Genomic DNA, 15158 nt, shown 5'->3' with positions numbered 1-15158 from the left:
CCTACGGCTTTCTCTTACATCTTCTTCAGATCAGACTAAAAGGTTTCGGGCAAGAGGGATGCAAGGTTTGGAGTAGGAGGAGCTGGGAAGGAGGGGAGGAAAGCTGTAAGGATCTAGTGGTGATGGTTCAGGCCGGGAAACTCAAACGATTGTAATGCTAGTATATATGTGGATTCGCAAGTTCTCATCTTTATATTGGTGGCTGCATCAGGGAGGGATTCCAGGACATAGGTAACTACTTGCAAATCCGCATATATATAAGGGAGAGGGAGTCATGGAGCTCCCTACAACTAGACTGGAGGGCTCAGTATCCCCAAAAGCTGATGAAAGTTACTAAACTCAAATCTGATGCAACAGAACACCTGGCAAAGAGTAACTCTCAACGTTTGATTCCCAAAAATTATTGCACAACCATTGAATATTTTTATATTCTAGCCCAATCCTTTTCTAATGCATAAGTGAAATCAAAATAACGAGGAAGGGAGGGAACCAGCTGCTAATAATTGAATATATACCAACTCAGCCTTCCCTTACCAAACACCATACACCTTTTGCACCAAATTGTGTTGCTGATGACATGGGCAAAGAAAAATAGTTTTCCCAGTCTTGATTCCCATGCCCCCAGGTTTACCATATCCCCAAAATATATTCCCTGACTTTTCCAGGTTTCCAGATTCTCCAGGTTAGTGGCTGATCTGATTGGATGGAACCTCGACCTTAGTGAATAGGCAAACTAACAAGGAAAACATACTATCAAAGAACACTCTAGTGAGATTCCATTGCAGAGAACATAGTTCAGTAGATTACTGTATCGATGAATGACTATAGTTGGTAGCTAAATCCAACATTCAAAAACTTTTTACACATGAGATATCCAAAATACTAAACCATATGTTCATCGAAAGCTAAGTGTCCTGGATGAAACACTGATGAAAAGTGCATTTAGAATGTATTCAACAGTGTTTTTATCCAAATGTTGTGTCATCCACATTAATGTGAATTTTCTATGCAGCGAAAGAACTTAGAATTGCACCACTGAAATATTTCCTTTGCACATAAACTAACCAACTTGTTAATGACCGAAAATAGAGGGAATAACTAGTTACACAGAAAAAATATCTACCAACCAAAGGCTTGTTTGGTAGTGACATTTTGAAGGCTACAAACCTCAATAATAACAAAATCACCACCTTCCACTTTTGGCATCGCTGAGTGCTGTATAGGTACATAAAAGCTGTTTACATCTCATATTTATATAATTTGCATTGGATGAGGGCAATTCGAAACAAAGTTTACCCATAATCCATCTAAGGACAGAGCGCCAATGATCAAATTAAAACAGGTATAAGGATTGTTGTCACAAAGTGACTTTTTTGCAAACACATTGAAAAAGTTTGGAAAAGGTCAACTAAGAAAAAAATCAAAAGAGATAGTTATAAACAAAAGTAATAATGATATATATACTTTTGTATCAATATAATATCTCCCAAAAAAAACGACGTGTATGACATTAGGCATTTCTCCAAGGAACCGAATTGCTAACACATCTGGCACTTCTTATCTAAATTACAGGTTCACGTGTGATGTGGTCGAACAGTTCCATAATAACAGAGATCAAAACTCTCACAATTTTCCCCTTAATAAAGATTTATTATCCACTAGTTTCGATGTACGTTGCAAGAATTTTCGTCTCTGCCATTATGCTGATATATATATCAAAGACGATAATATGATAAGACAAAAATGTTTCCTCGTACAAACAACAACAAACATAATAAAACTGAAAAGTTATTATTTCTCACTCATATAAAATTATGCATATTTTAGACATAAAATATAAAGATTTAAGATAAAAATGAAATAAATATTTGAAACAAAGCGAAGTCTAACTCTTACAATTTGAGCGTTGTGCACCTTTTAGAAATGGCCTCATGAAAACCTTTCACATATGAATAAAATAATTTTGATATAAAAAGGGAAAATGAACAGAATTATGATTTCAAAAAATCAACAAAAAGGTTTAAGAAGTAAGGAAAGCACAAAATTCATGGAATACTTGCATAATCTATGATCATATGATCACACTAGGCATAAATGGGTAAATGAAAAATGCATTCCAGAAATTTTGTAAAAACTAAACATACGATTGGTAGAAATGCTTCAAAAGTGGATTACCATCATGAACTTACCCTATTAAATCTTTTGGCCTGGAAGTTGTGTCCATTAACTCGGTATAGTTTGCGCCACCTCCGTGCTCCTCGTCTGTATATACTTCCTATGAAGTTGTAAATTAGTGAGGGAATTAAAATTCATTCTAAGTTATTAGACACTTACATAGACAAAAATTTCTCTTTAGATCTCAAGAGGTTGTTCTATTTTACTTTTTAAGCAACAATTAGTTTCTGTTAATACTTTGATAGTATTGAAATCTGCATTAAAATATTAAAAGCATCCATTTTCTCTGCCTTTACAACATTCATACTACTTTAGGTTGAGTGCTGTAGACTCAAAAGAGTTTATCAGGAGAGATACAATGAATGAGCCGAGAGGCAACGTCCCCATTAGCCTAATGCATTTTAAGTTTAGCAGCAGCATCAAATATGAGATGTATTAAACATGCTGTATTGTATACATTTATGATTTAATTGTGAATTTGTTAAGGAAATACTTTCAAGAAAATATTAAAACTCAGCTGCTAACTACTGTGTAAAAATAGTGATATTATTAACATTGGTAATAAGGTCAAACATTTTTTACACCAGATGTGAGAAAAATACCATATTTCCTGGCCCATACGATGCACCCTGATTTTTTGGGTCAGAATATACAAAAAATGAGAATGAAAAGGATCAAAGTACAGGGTACGGTGCAAAAATCCAGACATTAAAAAATTTCTTCAAAAATATTTTTATAACAAAAACGAATATGTTTACAAAATATTTTATCATTCGTTTGTATGATGATATAAAAAAAATTTATTCAATGTATCCTCCACTTGCTTGAATGACAGCCTCCTTTTGGGTCTGAAGTATTCGCAGGCCCCTTTTAATGCATCTCAGTTCATATTGGAGAATCTCTTTTCAATAATGGCTCTCAATAACGCAACATTTGGATATTTAGACTTGTTGGTGACCCTTTTGACAAAGCTCCACACATAGTAGTCCAACAGATTAAAATCTGAACTGCTGGGAGGGTAAAATTATTTGGACCAAAATATGTAGACGTCCAACAACCAATACTTCACCCAAATACTTGCATTGGCTGGTGCACCATCCTGCTAGAAAACATAAGGCCCTCCAGATGACAGTTTCCATCCACGGCTTCACCACACTCATTAGAACACACAAATAAATTTCTCTGACAATATTTCCCCCTTTGCTGAAGAAATAAGGTGGTATGACCTCACCCTCACTGGATATAGCACTTAGCACGCGAACATTCGCCAGAAATTTCTTTCTGGAAACAACGGGCATATCTACAGGATCATGGGTGAGCCAGCAGTTGTTCCTACAATTATTTTAGCTTCCAGAGTAAAAATTTTGCATCAGAAAAAAATCTGATTTGTCCAGAAGCATTGTTTTTAAGGAACACAAGAGCAGGTTGTAACATTCAACTCACTTTGCCCTGGTGACTTCGTAAAGCATCTGTCTTATTTTAATGGTGAATGACCTGCAGCGGAGGTCCTCATCGATGATTTGACGCTTAGTTTTTTCACTCACAATGACAATGGATGACAATTTCGGATTGGTTACCCTGGATCCCAAAAAATTAGCTCCCGCGTGTGTTGGATGATGCCAGGCATCCTGACAGCGGGCTCCTTCAAGTTAATTTTCCTCGCCGGTGTAGCAAAACCATTGTTGGACTTTTCCAACTCATTATACTTTCTGACAACATTATATACCATTGATCTATGGTACCTGAAGAACTGAATAACTTCTCTGAGCAATCAGTGCTAACACTTTCAATAATTTTGGCTCTTGAATTATCCTCAGCACTTGCTCTCAGCATTGCGACCATTTTGAGGTTATGACTGCTCAGTATGCATGTCAAGCTTATTTGAGCACCAATGGCGACCTCCACAGGTGGTATAAAATGGCAGGTATTTCAAATTGGGTTTTGTCTGGCAGAACCCTGTATTTTGATGCAAACATTTAATATGAAGCAACTCGCATTGTTACATTAAAAATTAGCAGCTTTATAAACGTTTATTCAACAATAAATCCTAGAAATCTATCATCACTACTGCTTAACCATTTTTGCAGTTATTTCCACTGGGGTTGTCACTTTATTCGTACACAATGTCATCTTCATTTCCAGCAAGTGCATTGCTTATTTCACAGTTCTAAAAAGATATTATGACAGTCTCAATTTCAACTCTCTGCAAGCACTTTTGAAATTCTGTTTCATTCTTTCCATCAGAATGACACCATGAGTTGGGGCCTCATTACCTTTCTTTCAAATCCAGCTGGTATTTTCAGTGGAAGCTTTGGTCATTTAGGAGCACATGAATGTAATTTTTTAAACTCACATCTGCATTTACTAAATCTACATTTTATTCCCTCTATTCTTGTATCGTCTTCACAGTCAAAGGTGGGCCAAAACACCTCTAAGCTGCCTTTTTTTCCATATTCTGAAGCATATAACTTTTGAAATCAAGTTTAAATGTAATATTGTATGACAATCTTCTCTCTTAAGAGGTTATTATCATTTTAACTATAAATGTGACACTTAAGTATCCATTATTATTTCAATACTACTAATATCCGTATTAAAGGCAATCATTTTTTATATCTTTATGTCACCCTCACACTACTTAAAGTTGAATGCCTGCAGACTAAGAGTTTATCAGGAGAGATACAATGTACGTATGCGCTAGCAGAGGGACGATATCTCTGATAGCCCAATGCATATTGATTCTCACAGCAGCACGACACATGAGATGTAACGAAACGCACTACAGAGTATACATTTACGATTCATTTGGGAATTTTTGTAGGAAGTACTTTTAATGAAATATTAAAACTCTGCTCCTAATTACTAACTTAAAAGTGATAATATCAAAATTTGTAATAATGGGAACCATTTCCTATGCCTAATTCAGGTAAAAATATGTAGCATTAAGTATTATCCTAGCGAACCAGATTGTGGTTATAGGTGAAAATTATGTCCCTCTACCCTCGACCCATAAGACACAGGCTGGTATTAGAGCACATTTTGGAGTAAAAAAATGTGCATTTTATGGGCTGGGAAATGCTGTACTTAATGGTATTTGTTTCAGGGAATCAACTTGCATCTTATACAATGAAGTTGTACCCATATAGCCACGACCCATACATTGCAAACTGATATTAGAACTGGCTTCCCACCCAGGGTTCAAATCATCGAGTTGGAAATCTTTTTCAGTGGTATCCCAATCCCTATTTGGGGTGCTTTGTGGAGAGCACTTGGCTTGAGACTGCCGTCCATCAGATGGGATGTTAACCTACAGATCCCTTGGTGCCTTTTGTTTAAAGTTGGCTAATACCAATGCCAGGTTTCTCTCCCACACATCCCTAATGGTGCTAATGGCTTCAGCTGTTGGTCACCTCCCATAACACCTACTAATACTGTTCATAGAGCACAATTTGTAGTAAAAGATGGGCATCTTATGGGCTGGAAAATATGAGACATGAAATTACGAGCTGCTAGAAACATTTTGAACATGGTATTTTTCTCATTTTCTTTTAATTTTGCGCTAGGAGTAAATGCATTAAGCTTCTTTTGACAACACTAAATCCAGTTTTAAACAGGGGAAATGATGATTCGTATAGAACTAGTAAAAAATAGGATCATCAGTGGGGGACATTTAGAATGCGGTGACTTAACTTTGGGCTACTTATTTGATTACAGAAAGCTTATTGACTTCAATAAGGCTTCAATACATGCATCAAGATGGATGCTAACATGATACTTACACAAATTTAATATAGCCTGAGCATGTTAGAGTGAATAAACTTTTCTTTGCTAACTTTTAATTATTTCCCACATGAATATTTTAGTAATGGCAATGAATTAAAGTTGACATTGTTATTCACTTCTGAATAAATAAACAATTAGCTAATACACAATACTTATAGTATTTTAAGGTTAATCAAAATTTTGTAGCCAAAACAAGTAAGCTGGTTAAAAACAAATACACAGAAAAATTTTGACTATCTAAACAAACTTACTGTCTTCTCCTTGACAGGGCATGCCTGGAGCTTCAGGTATATTTGGGAAAACTGAAAGTATTAATAAAACTAGTTAGTTAACATTTCTAATTAACAAATCAAACTAGTTTAAGAAAACATGGACAGTATTTTATAACGCTACACTACACATTAGAAGGACTTGTGATGTAGTGTTATGCTACCTTTTTAAGTTTGATTTATTACAATACTAGCATACAAAAAGAGTTAAATTTATAACAAGCTTGGGGTAAAGGAAATGCATAGTATATAATCAACAGCACAGTGACTTTAATAGGGTTTACTACAATTTTCAATTCAGGAATGTGCATGATTCATACATGGCCTTCAAGATAAGTGTTGATAAGCTTTTCTGAGATAATTTCACGGTTAAAAATTTAAAAGTAATTAATGTATGGAGAGCTTACAGCACACACAAAACACACGCATCACAAATGAGATTAGTATTTCCAAGTCTCGACTAATACACAAAAATTTTTAATTATTTTGTGAAGCACATGATAGTTTGAAAATGGCAAAAAATTAATCAAAATTAATTAGTCAAGAGAAAATTTCAACTTTAGGTCATATAAAAGCAGGTCAATTTCAGACTGGAATAATTGACTTGGCTACAGCTGAAGTTATAATACTACAAGAAAACATATACCAATTATGATTTTCCAGCTGAAATGAACTGAAGAATGCTCTTATCATTATCTAAATATGTTTTGACAAATTTTGAAAAAGTTTTGCCATGCTAACTCTTTTCTGAAACATTATGCACACAAGTTTACTTCTAATTAACCTTCTGATTCCACAAAGTCACTCATAAAAAATGTGTGGGTATTTTAACACTTATAAACAAGTGTATGCTACTCAAGTGCAACAGATATTGAGGTAGTACAATATTTAAACTCCACTGATTACATTAAACAAATGGGAATGAATAAAGAAATGAATGTTACAAGATGGGGAAAACGATTCACTTCATGTAAATTTTACAGTTTCTTAGTATTTCATCAAGGAAAGTAGCCATAATATGAAAGAAGATGATAAAAAGAGTATTGATCATAAAAATTATATAATGGATACAATTTATATAAAATAATTGGTATTTTATCCCACTCACATTTTATGAAAATTTACCAATTTTGAAGTTATGACATTTTAGAAAATATTTCTCTGTGATTTTTATCTAACTTTAATTAGCCTTTTTTGACACTGATAATGCAATCATATTTAAAATGTGATAAAACTGTTCCGGAACATTATAATGGCTGTACTGAGTAGAAAATACATAACTTAGAGATTTTAATAGCTATATGTTTCACATAATGTTACTGTTTGAAATATATTACATGAAAGTCATTAAAATGACAGAGCAGAGAAATAATCAATATTAGCCTTTCTTGTTATAAATAAGGTTGCAGAAGTTAAGCAGGAATACATTTCTAACAACTTCTAGGAGTGGATCTTACAAAATTAAGAAGCAATCTTTGTATGCTACACATTAACATTCACTACCAGTGATAGCAATGCTGGAAAGGTCATTTTTTAAAATCTACTGTATTTCAAATCTATTGATCTTTACACTATTACCAATGGATCATCTGTAGATAAACTAGCAAAAATACCTCAAATTGATTCATGAATAAATGTGCTAACTTTGAACCATAAACCAACTCATTAGTTATAGCAAGCCAAATTTCAATAAATAATCATGCTGAGAGAGCCAAGTATAGCATAAAAATATAAAAATTTCTAAGTTACATGGTACATGTTCACTGGCTTCTACATAGCTTAATTAATATGATTTTTATCAGACTTTTGTTAGAACATTCCAAAGAGTACAAGCAAGCCTTGCCATCTACAAAGGAGTCTACCAATATTATATTAAAATTTCAACTAAGCATGTCACAAACTTTCCAAAAGGTACAGGCTCATTTTTTCTGAGTATAACAAATATAATTAATTTTTTTTAACACATTTTTTCATTTGCAAAGTGATATTTAGGCTTGCTTTTGGTAACTCATGCATTCTTGTTTGTACCAACGCCTGAAAAGAAAAGGATAAAATGGAGCATCATTCTGCTCTCTCAGAATATAACAGTCATAAAAATTGTTAGCCTCACATTCATAGATTACTCGATTTCTCCCTAGGAAGATCAGCTGCAGTATTGGCAATATATGGATAATCTCAAAATTTCATATGGGAGTCGCACAGAGAAACTGTATAACTAAGAAGTAACACAATTTCATGGTACAATTTCTATTTAAAATTTTGAATTAGGACATGACTAGCATAAAAGCATTTACAATAAATAATCAGAAAATATAAACAATCAGCATAATCCAAACAATAATTTGAATGTTATAAAATTTTACAAAGAGAACATCTTTATAGTAAAATTAGAAAAATACACATGTCTCATTTAATGATGCCTAGGTTTCTTTGAAATTCCATAGCATGAATGAAAGAAAGTTTATCAACCACTTGTTGATTTCCAGTTTTGTTTTCCCATAAGCATTCCATTAATAAGTATAGTGATAAAGCCAAATTCCATAACTAGTCTTACTCTCATCATATGCAATGCAATTAATTTCGATCAAATTCCTAAAGAGTTAATGACACCAAAACCTAAAAAATTAAACTCTATGCTAACTTATATACTTTGAAATTCCTAGTGGAAATTCTTTGTCTATTCATCCACTCCATTACATAAGTATATATTTATTTATGAAACCTACTATGCTCAAAATAATTATGCAAAGGAAATTACATTCAATACAATTATCAATTGAGTTGAGTCAGAAATAATAGAATAATACCAGTTCCATAATTGAAAACATTCTAGGCAAGGTATGTAAAATGTATTTCATGCTTTAACATGATATTTCTTACAGTTATCCAAACTATCAGTGTGTCTACTTGAGGATGTTGATTCTTCAACGCATATGAGTCCCTGATTCCCAGTCATGGGACTTACGACACATCCCAGAATATTATTCCTTTGTGTGTAGGGCTTAAAAACTAGCCCAATTGCTAGAGGCGAGTGCTATATATCTTACTCTCCTAACACATATTAAGGCATAATTTAACTGACACATTCATTATGCAATGAAAGCCAAAAATGTTTCAAGTCAAACTTAAGTATCACATGACAATTACTGAGAAGCATTATTCATGAGAACCATTCAAGGCCCACAGACACAAAAGACAAAATGAACTCCAATAAAGGGATTGCATGGAGAAGATAGCATATTTGACACCTGATTCAACAGCATAATAGTGTGCTGCAATATTAAGCAATTTCCACATCATGCATGAGAAAGAATTTTTTCTGAACGTAGTTATTTGAAATGCCAAGTCAAGGATATGCAAACAACAAAAATGTCATGAAATAATGTCATCAGTTATCCAAACAAATATTTTCACAACTACCCAATCATATTAACATGATAAACAAATGCCCATCAAAATTGCTTTAGTTTTCACATGAAATTAAGAAAACCTTGTAATGTCCAATATAATTCTAAAAGTGGAGCATAGTAGAAATCCTGCCTAGGCAAGGTTTTACTTATTATTTTTTCATATTGATGGGACTTTCATAATTATGCTCACATATTAAAGACGACTGAAATTAAGAGCAGTACATGTCTTTTTAACAACTACTTTGATTGAAATTAGATAATTCTGAGGATAAAAGAAATGCTAATAAAAAATTATTAAAAACCTATTAGCAATAATAATTCCAGCAACAGAAAACAAGTTCATGAAAGATAAACAAGACATCCATACCAATGTTGTCACATTGCCCTGTGTGGGTGGATGGCAAATACTGACCGATACCCATTAACAAGCTCCAGCATAAGGCCACTTCGGCAAGGTGGGTATACTCGAGTTGGAAAGACGCACATAATTTTCCTCTGCCCGCATTACACCCTTAGGATAACTGGAAGCGCTCGTGGTGTTAGTCATTTCCATTCCCAAAGTGCTGCACTTTCCAATGCATCCAACCAAATTTTACAGCACTATTAAAATATAATGCAGCACTTTGATAAGTGACTGAGTTTTGATGAATTAAATTACCACAATTCTTTTAGAGCGACGGAAAATCTTCCAGATCAACTAAAACGTAACAGCCAGCATGATCCGCAATTCCAATGCCAGAAAAACGACGGGTTTTGAATTGCGATCGAATTGTAGGACATCGTGGAGACATGATGTGTGGCCGCGCAGTTGAGCAGGCTTGGGGAAAACAATCGGAGAGACGGACCTTCAAACACGACGACGGAGGCAAGGGAGGCGTCGGAGGGGACGGCCGGATGCCGACGCGGAGGGCGCGGGCCCACCTCGTGGCCACGTGCCGCCGACGGCGGCCGCCATAGGACACACTTTGCCCACGCGACTGGAGACGGCGGCAAGACGGTGGCGGCGGACGCTGCGGACGTGGCTCGTACCTTCCTCCTCGTCCGGAAGGGCGGCTTCGACCGATGACGCCGCCGCGGGGGGGGCAATTCCGCGATTGCCGCCGCGCCGCGCCGCCTCCCTCCGCGGAGAGCGCCCGCCCTCGGTGGTCGAGGTGGCGTTCCAGTAGCCCCACGCCATCGACACCGTCGCGGCCGTCGCGCGCTCCCGCCGTCCGCTCTCTGGCGTCCGCCTACCCACCCGCTGCGCTCCCGAAACCCCTCCCCCCCCCCTTGCCCCGCCCTGCACCCTCGCCCGAGAGAGCTCGCTCGGTCGATAACCAGCCCGGCGCAACTGATGAAATGAACGCGGCATAACGGCGTCCCATTGAACGAAAACAAAATCGACCGACATTCCCGCCTCGACTAGAAGGCGGCGTCGTCATTGAAAAATATTTAAAGCGATCGCGAACGGGAGGGAGGGGAAATTCGAAGGGAAAACCATCGTGACAGATAATAACTCTTGTCCTGCAGTCCGATTCCCGTCGATCCCAATCATTTTGCTGGCTGCACTAATGGCATCCCCGAGCAACGAAGCTTCGAGCGAGTAGCCAAGACATGTATTTCCAATTACCACTTCGAACGAAAATCCCAAGGGCGTTGGAAACCAACACAACGGAAAGCTTTCATGTTTCGTAGAAAGAAAAACTATGACGAAATTGCATACCTGTGCAAATTCCGCAGGAATGAGACTAGAATTGTTTCAATCAATAATGACTCCCGAGAAATATCTTTGCATAAATCACACCCAGTGGTTCTTCAAGCCGCAATGAGCAGCCAAAATCTGAAGTAATTTTAATAATACAAAAATTTTGACACACCAATGTGTTCATATATCATTCAATTTTTCCAATTTTTACAGAAATTTATAAGTTTGCACTTTGATTCCGAATAGGGACATTGGACAAGGCATATAACATTTTCAAGTAGGAGAGTGATCGTTTACAAAAGGTTATGATCACGACCGCAAAAATAATTCCATATTCAACATGGTGCTATAGGAGCCATTATGGACACTTCAAAGGCGACGAACAAAATGTAAAATAACCCCCGATGATGGCGATTAAGATGGGGAGAAAGAAATCGATTCAATAAACAGAAATACTTATCAGGTAAATTGCACATGGCCAATTACAGACCTGGCTCTACCTTTCCTTGTTTTTACCATGAAAAAAGTTGGCTTCACTACCTGAGAAGCTCATACAGGTCCGTACATTCAACACGTCCTCCCAACACGTGGAAATTTGTAACAAGGAATTCTCTCACAATTTACGTACCAGTACATTAAGCAACATAGATAAAACACGGCGCTGCGCAAACCGCCTTATCATTATGCACAGAAGAGAAGGCCCAGGGCCCAGGAGATGATGAACTAAACGCTAGCTTTCATAAAAAGCAACGCTATATAATTCATATAATATGTATGCATTATTGAATAAATTCTTCCATGCTATTAAATTAGTAAAAGGGTTTCGGTAGCAAACATGGGTCTAATGATTGAGTTGCCAGGAGTAAATTTCGTCACCATAAACGTTAAAATGTACCTGCAACCAGAGGTTGGATATATCGTGCGAAAACGTGAGAAAACTGGTTAAATTTGCTAACTTAAGACTGCAATTTCATGCGTAAGTAACCAAATATATTTACACTTGAAATTAAAAAAAACGTCTATTTGCGGTATACTTTTGGCACCTGAAAATTACTTCCTAAGGAAGATACACAATTAAATGAACAGAATATCAATACAACCTTCGCTATTCCGACGAAATCAGCACCACTACGCCAACGGCGACGCTGATGACGTGGCAACAAAGTATCGTCTTAAAATATTTTACAATAAAAACTCATCTCACCGTACCTCGTAAATCTCCCTGCGACACAAGTCGTAGAGAACACGTCAGACTATGGATGCCAGAATTCTGACGAGATTTTAATTTAACTTGCCTTTCAACTATCGTGGGTCGCGGTAGTCCTGGGGTAGAGCATTGGACTACTGACCTCCAACTCTGAGATTTTTTTTCGGATACCAGATCTTCCTAAGAAACCTTAATCGGCACAAGGAAAGGCTCCCCTATTCTGATGTGTGAATTCCACGCGCGGTTGGGCTTAGAGGGGATCGAGATGGTGCGGTGGTTGACATATTGGCTTCCCACCGAGAGTTTGTTTTTTCAAATTATTTCTTTCTCAAACTTTCAAATTCTTATCAAAAATTTTGCTTTCAATTGATATTATTCAAAGTAGCTGTTGGAAATCTTTTACTAAGACCTTTGTTGGATTCTTTGCTCAGACACCCTTCCTCCTTTCCTGTAACATCCTATCCCTACCAGATTACCCACCTATCACTTCTGGTGCAAACGAACTCTGCTGTTGGCTAAATAACTAATACTACTTGCCTGGGTTCAAATCCTGGAGACAACAAATATTTCTTAGCTGTATCCCGATCCATACACGCACTTGATGTGCCTTGTGGAGAGCACTTTGAGTGAGTGCGCCGTCCATCGGATGGGACGTTCAACTGCGGACCCTTTGGCGCCTTTCGTTAAGAGTGGGCTAATGCCGATGCCGGGTTTCCCTCCACCCTTTTCCCTTTCCCATCCTTCCGTAATGGCGCAAATGACTTTAGTTGTCGGTCGCCTCCCATAAAAACTTCTACTACTTAGGCCTAGTATTGGATGAACTCTACTGATCTCCATCTCCACTCTGACTCCATCAAACCGACCTTCGGGTTGATAACTGTGATTATGGTATTTTTCTCCAGCACTCGATTAGGATATTGTCTACTCACAATTCACTTATCAATCAAAATAATATACGTTGCGTACGCCACGCAATACATGAGTAAAACCTTTGAAAATTGTGGGGAAAATATGGATACTCATAACGTACGGCTACGAGTTATAAGAAAGGATATTTGATTATTCACGATCATACAGGCCAGAACCTTGTTTTAGTGAGGTATGTTCAGTAAGTTCCCGAGCTTTTTGAATCGCGCGCCTCCAGTTGGTTATTTTTGAATACGCTTGGACGTGCTGTGTCCGTGGAAACTTCCCGAATAACCGTCTTCACCCACTTTGTTGATACGAGGGCGGTTCAATAAGTACCCATGTTTGACGACAAAGGGCGTTCCTGAGGGAAGTTTATGTTATCATCGTGTGCTGCTATCTATCAAACGACGGCGAAACAAATTTCAGACTGATTTAAAGGTTAGTTTGGATTTGGCAGCCATTCGAGTAAGTCGTGTTTCGTGATTTTCGCTAAGATGGAAAAAGAGCAGCATCGTTCGGTAATTCGCTTTTTGTTTTTGGATGGGAAGAAATGCGAGGAGATACAAGCAAAGTGGAATGCTGTTTATGGGGAAACTTCGCCATCTATGACCACAGTTAGACATTGGTTCGACGAATTTAAACGTGGGCGAACATCTGTTTTTGATGAGGAGAGACCAGGACGCCCGGCAGACGTTGTTACCAAGGAAATCATTCAAAAAGGCCACACCATGATTCTCGCTGATCGACGAACGAAAGAGCGCGAAGTAGCAGAGGCCGTGGGTGTGTCGACCAGAACGGCAATTAATATTTTACACGATAAGTTGGCGATGAAAAAAATGTCGGCCCGATGGGTGCCGCGATGGTTGTTTCACCACGATAACGCACCAGCACATTCATCCAGAGTTGTCGTCGCCAAACTGCATGAACTACGTTATGAATTGCTGCCGCACTCCCCGTATTCACCCGATATGGTTCCCTGTGACTTTTTCTTATTCCGTAGCATGAAGTAATGGCTCGCGGGAAAAAAATTTAGCTCAAACGAGGAAGTTGTCGGCGAGACAGAGGCGTATTTTGGAGAGTTCGACAAATCCTATTTTTTGGAGGGGTTAAAAAAATGGCCTGAACGTTGGGAGAAGTGAATCTTTCTAAAAGGGGACTACGTTGAAAAATAAAGAAATTGCTTTTGAAAAAATGGTTTCTTCATTTCTAGCACGGGTACTTATTAAACCGCCTTTGTATATTGTTTTTTTGATTAGTTACCACCGTTTATGTTAAGGGATATTCGTGGAATGCGGGGAAAAATAGGTTCCGCGGTAATGAGCTCTTTGAAGGAGCAGTGTGGTTCTGTGAAAGTCAGCGTGAAACTCAGCAAATCTTTCACGGAAGCTTTTGAGTTTATTATTATTATATTAATAGGCGTATGGTGAGGATGCTATGAAACGTACCGCGTGTTACGAGTGGTTTACCCGGTTTAAAAAGAGGCGGCAACCAGAGGATGAGGATGAGCTTTCCAGCAGACCATCGACGTCAACTGATGACCCCCAAATCGATAAAGTGAACGATCTCGTTTGTGCAACTCGTCATTCGTCTCTCAGAACTCGTGAGTTTCTAGCCAAAAAGAAGACCGCTGTACTTCCCCACCCACCCTACTCACCAGAACTGGCCCCATGTCATGACATTTCCCTGTTCCCCTAAATAAAACCCCGCTCAAAGGAAAAGCT

The 15158-nt window shown here is 37.5% G+C and overlaps 1 protein-coding gene across 3 annotated transcripts in view; it reads right to left on the bottom strand.

Moving 5' to 3' along the window:
- Positions 1-15158, bottom strand: part of aPKC (protein kinase C iota type) — a 76058-nt gene that overhangs the window by 36707 nt on the left and 24193 nt on the right. The window contains exons 1-3 of one of the 3 annotated variants that reach the window (XM_071594419.1): positions 10667-10723; positions 6210-6260; positions 2190-2275 (exon numbers count right to left, since the gene is read on the bottom strand). In XM_071594419.1, coding sequence (XP_071450520.1) covers positions 2190-2275; positions 6210-6231 — 108 coding nt within the window. In that variant the 5' untranslated portion in view covers positions 6232-6260; positions 10667-10723. Of the gene's footprint in view, positions 1-2189; positions 2276-6209; positions 6261-10049; positions 10541-10666; positions 10724-15158 lie in introns of those variants that run through there. The other 2 variants (XM_071594418.1, XM_071594417.1) reach the window with 2 other exon arrangements.

This window comes from Hetaerina americana, unplaced genomic scaffold (assembly GCF_022747635.1).
Source record: "Hetaerina americana unplaced genomic scaffold, ioHetAmer1.1.p SCAF_60, whole genome shotgun sequence".
Lineage (NCBI taxonomy): Eukaryota > Metazoa > Arthropoda > Insecta > Odonata > Calopterygidae > Hetaerina > Hetaerina americana.
The sequence above is the reverse complement of the archived record's forward strand: the minus strand, read 5'-3'. Positions and strand labels throughout refer to the sequence as shown.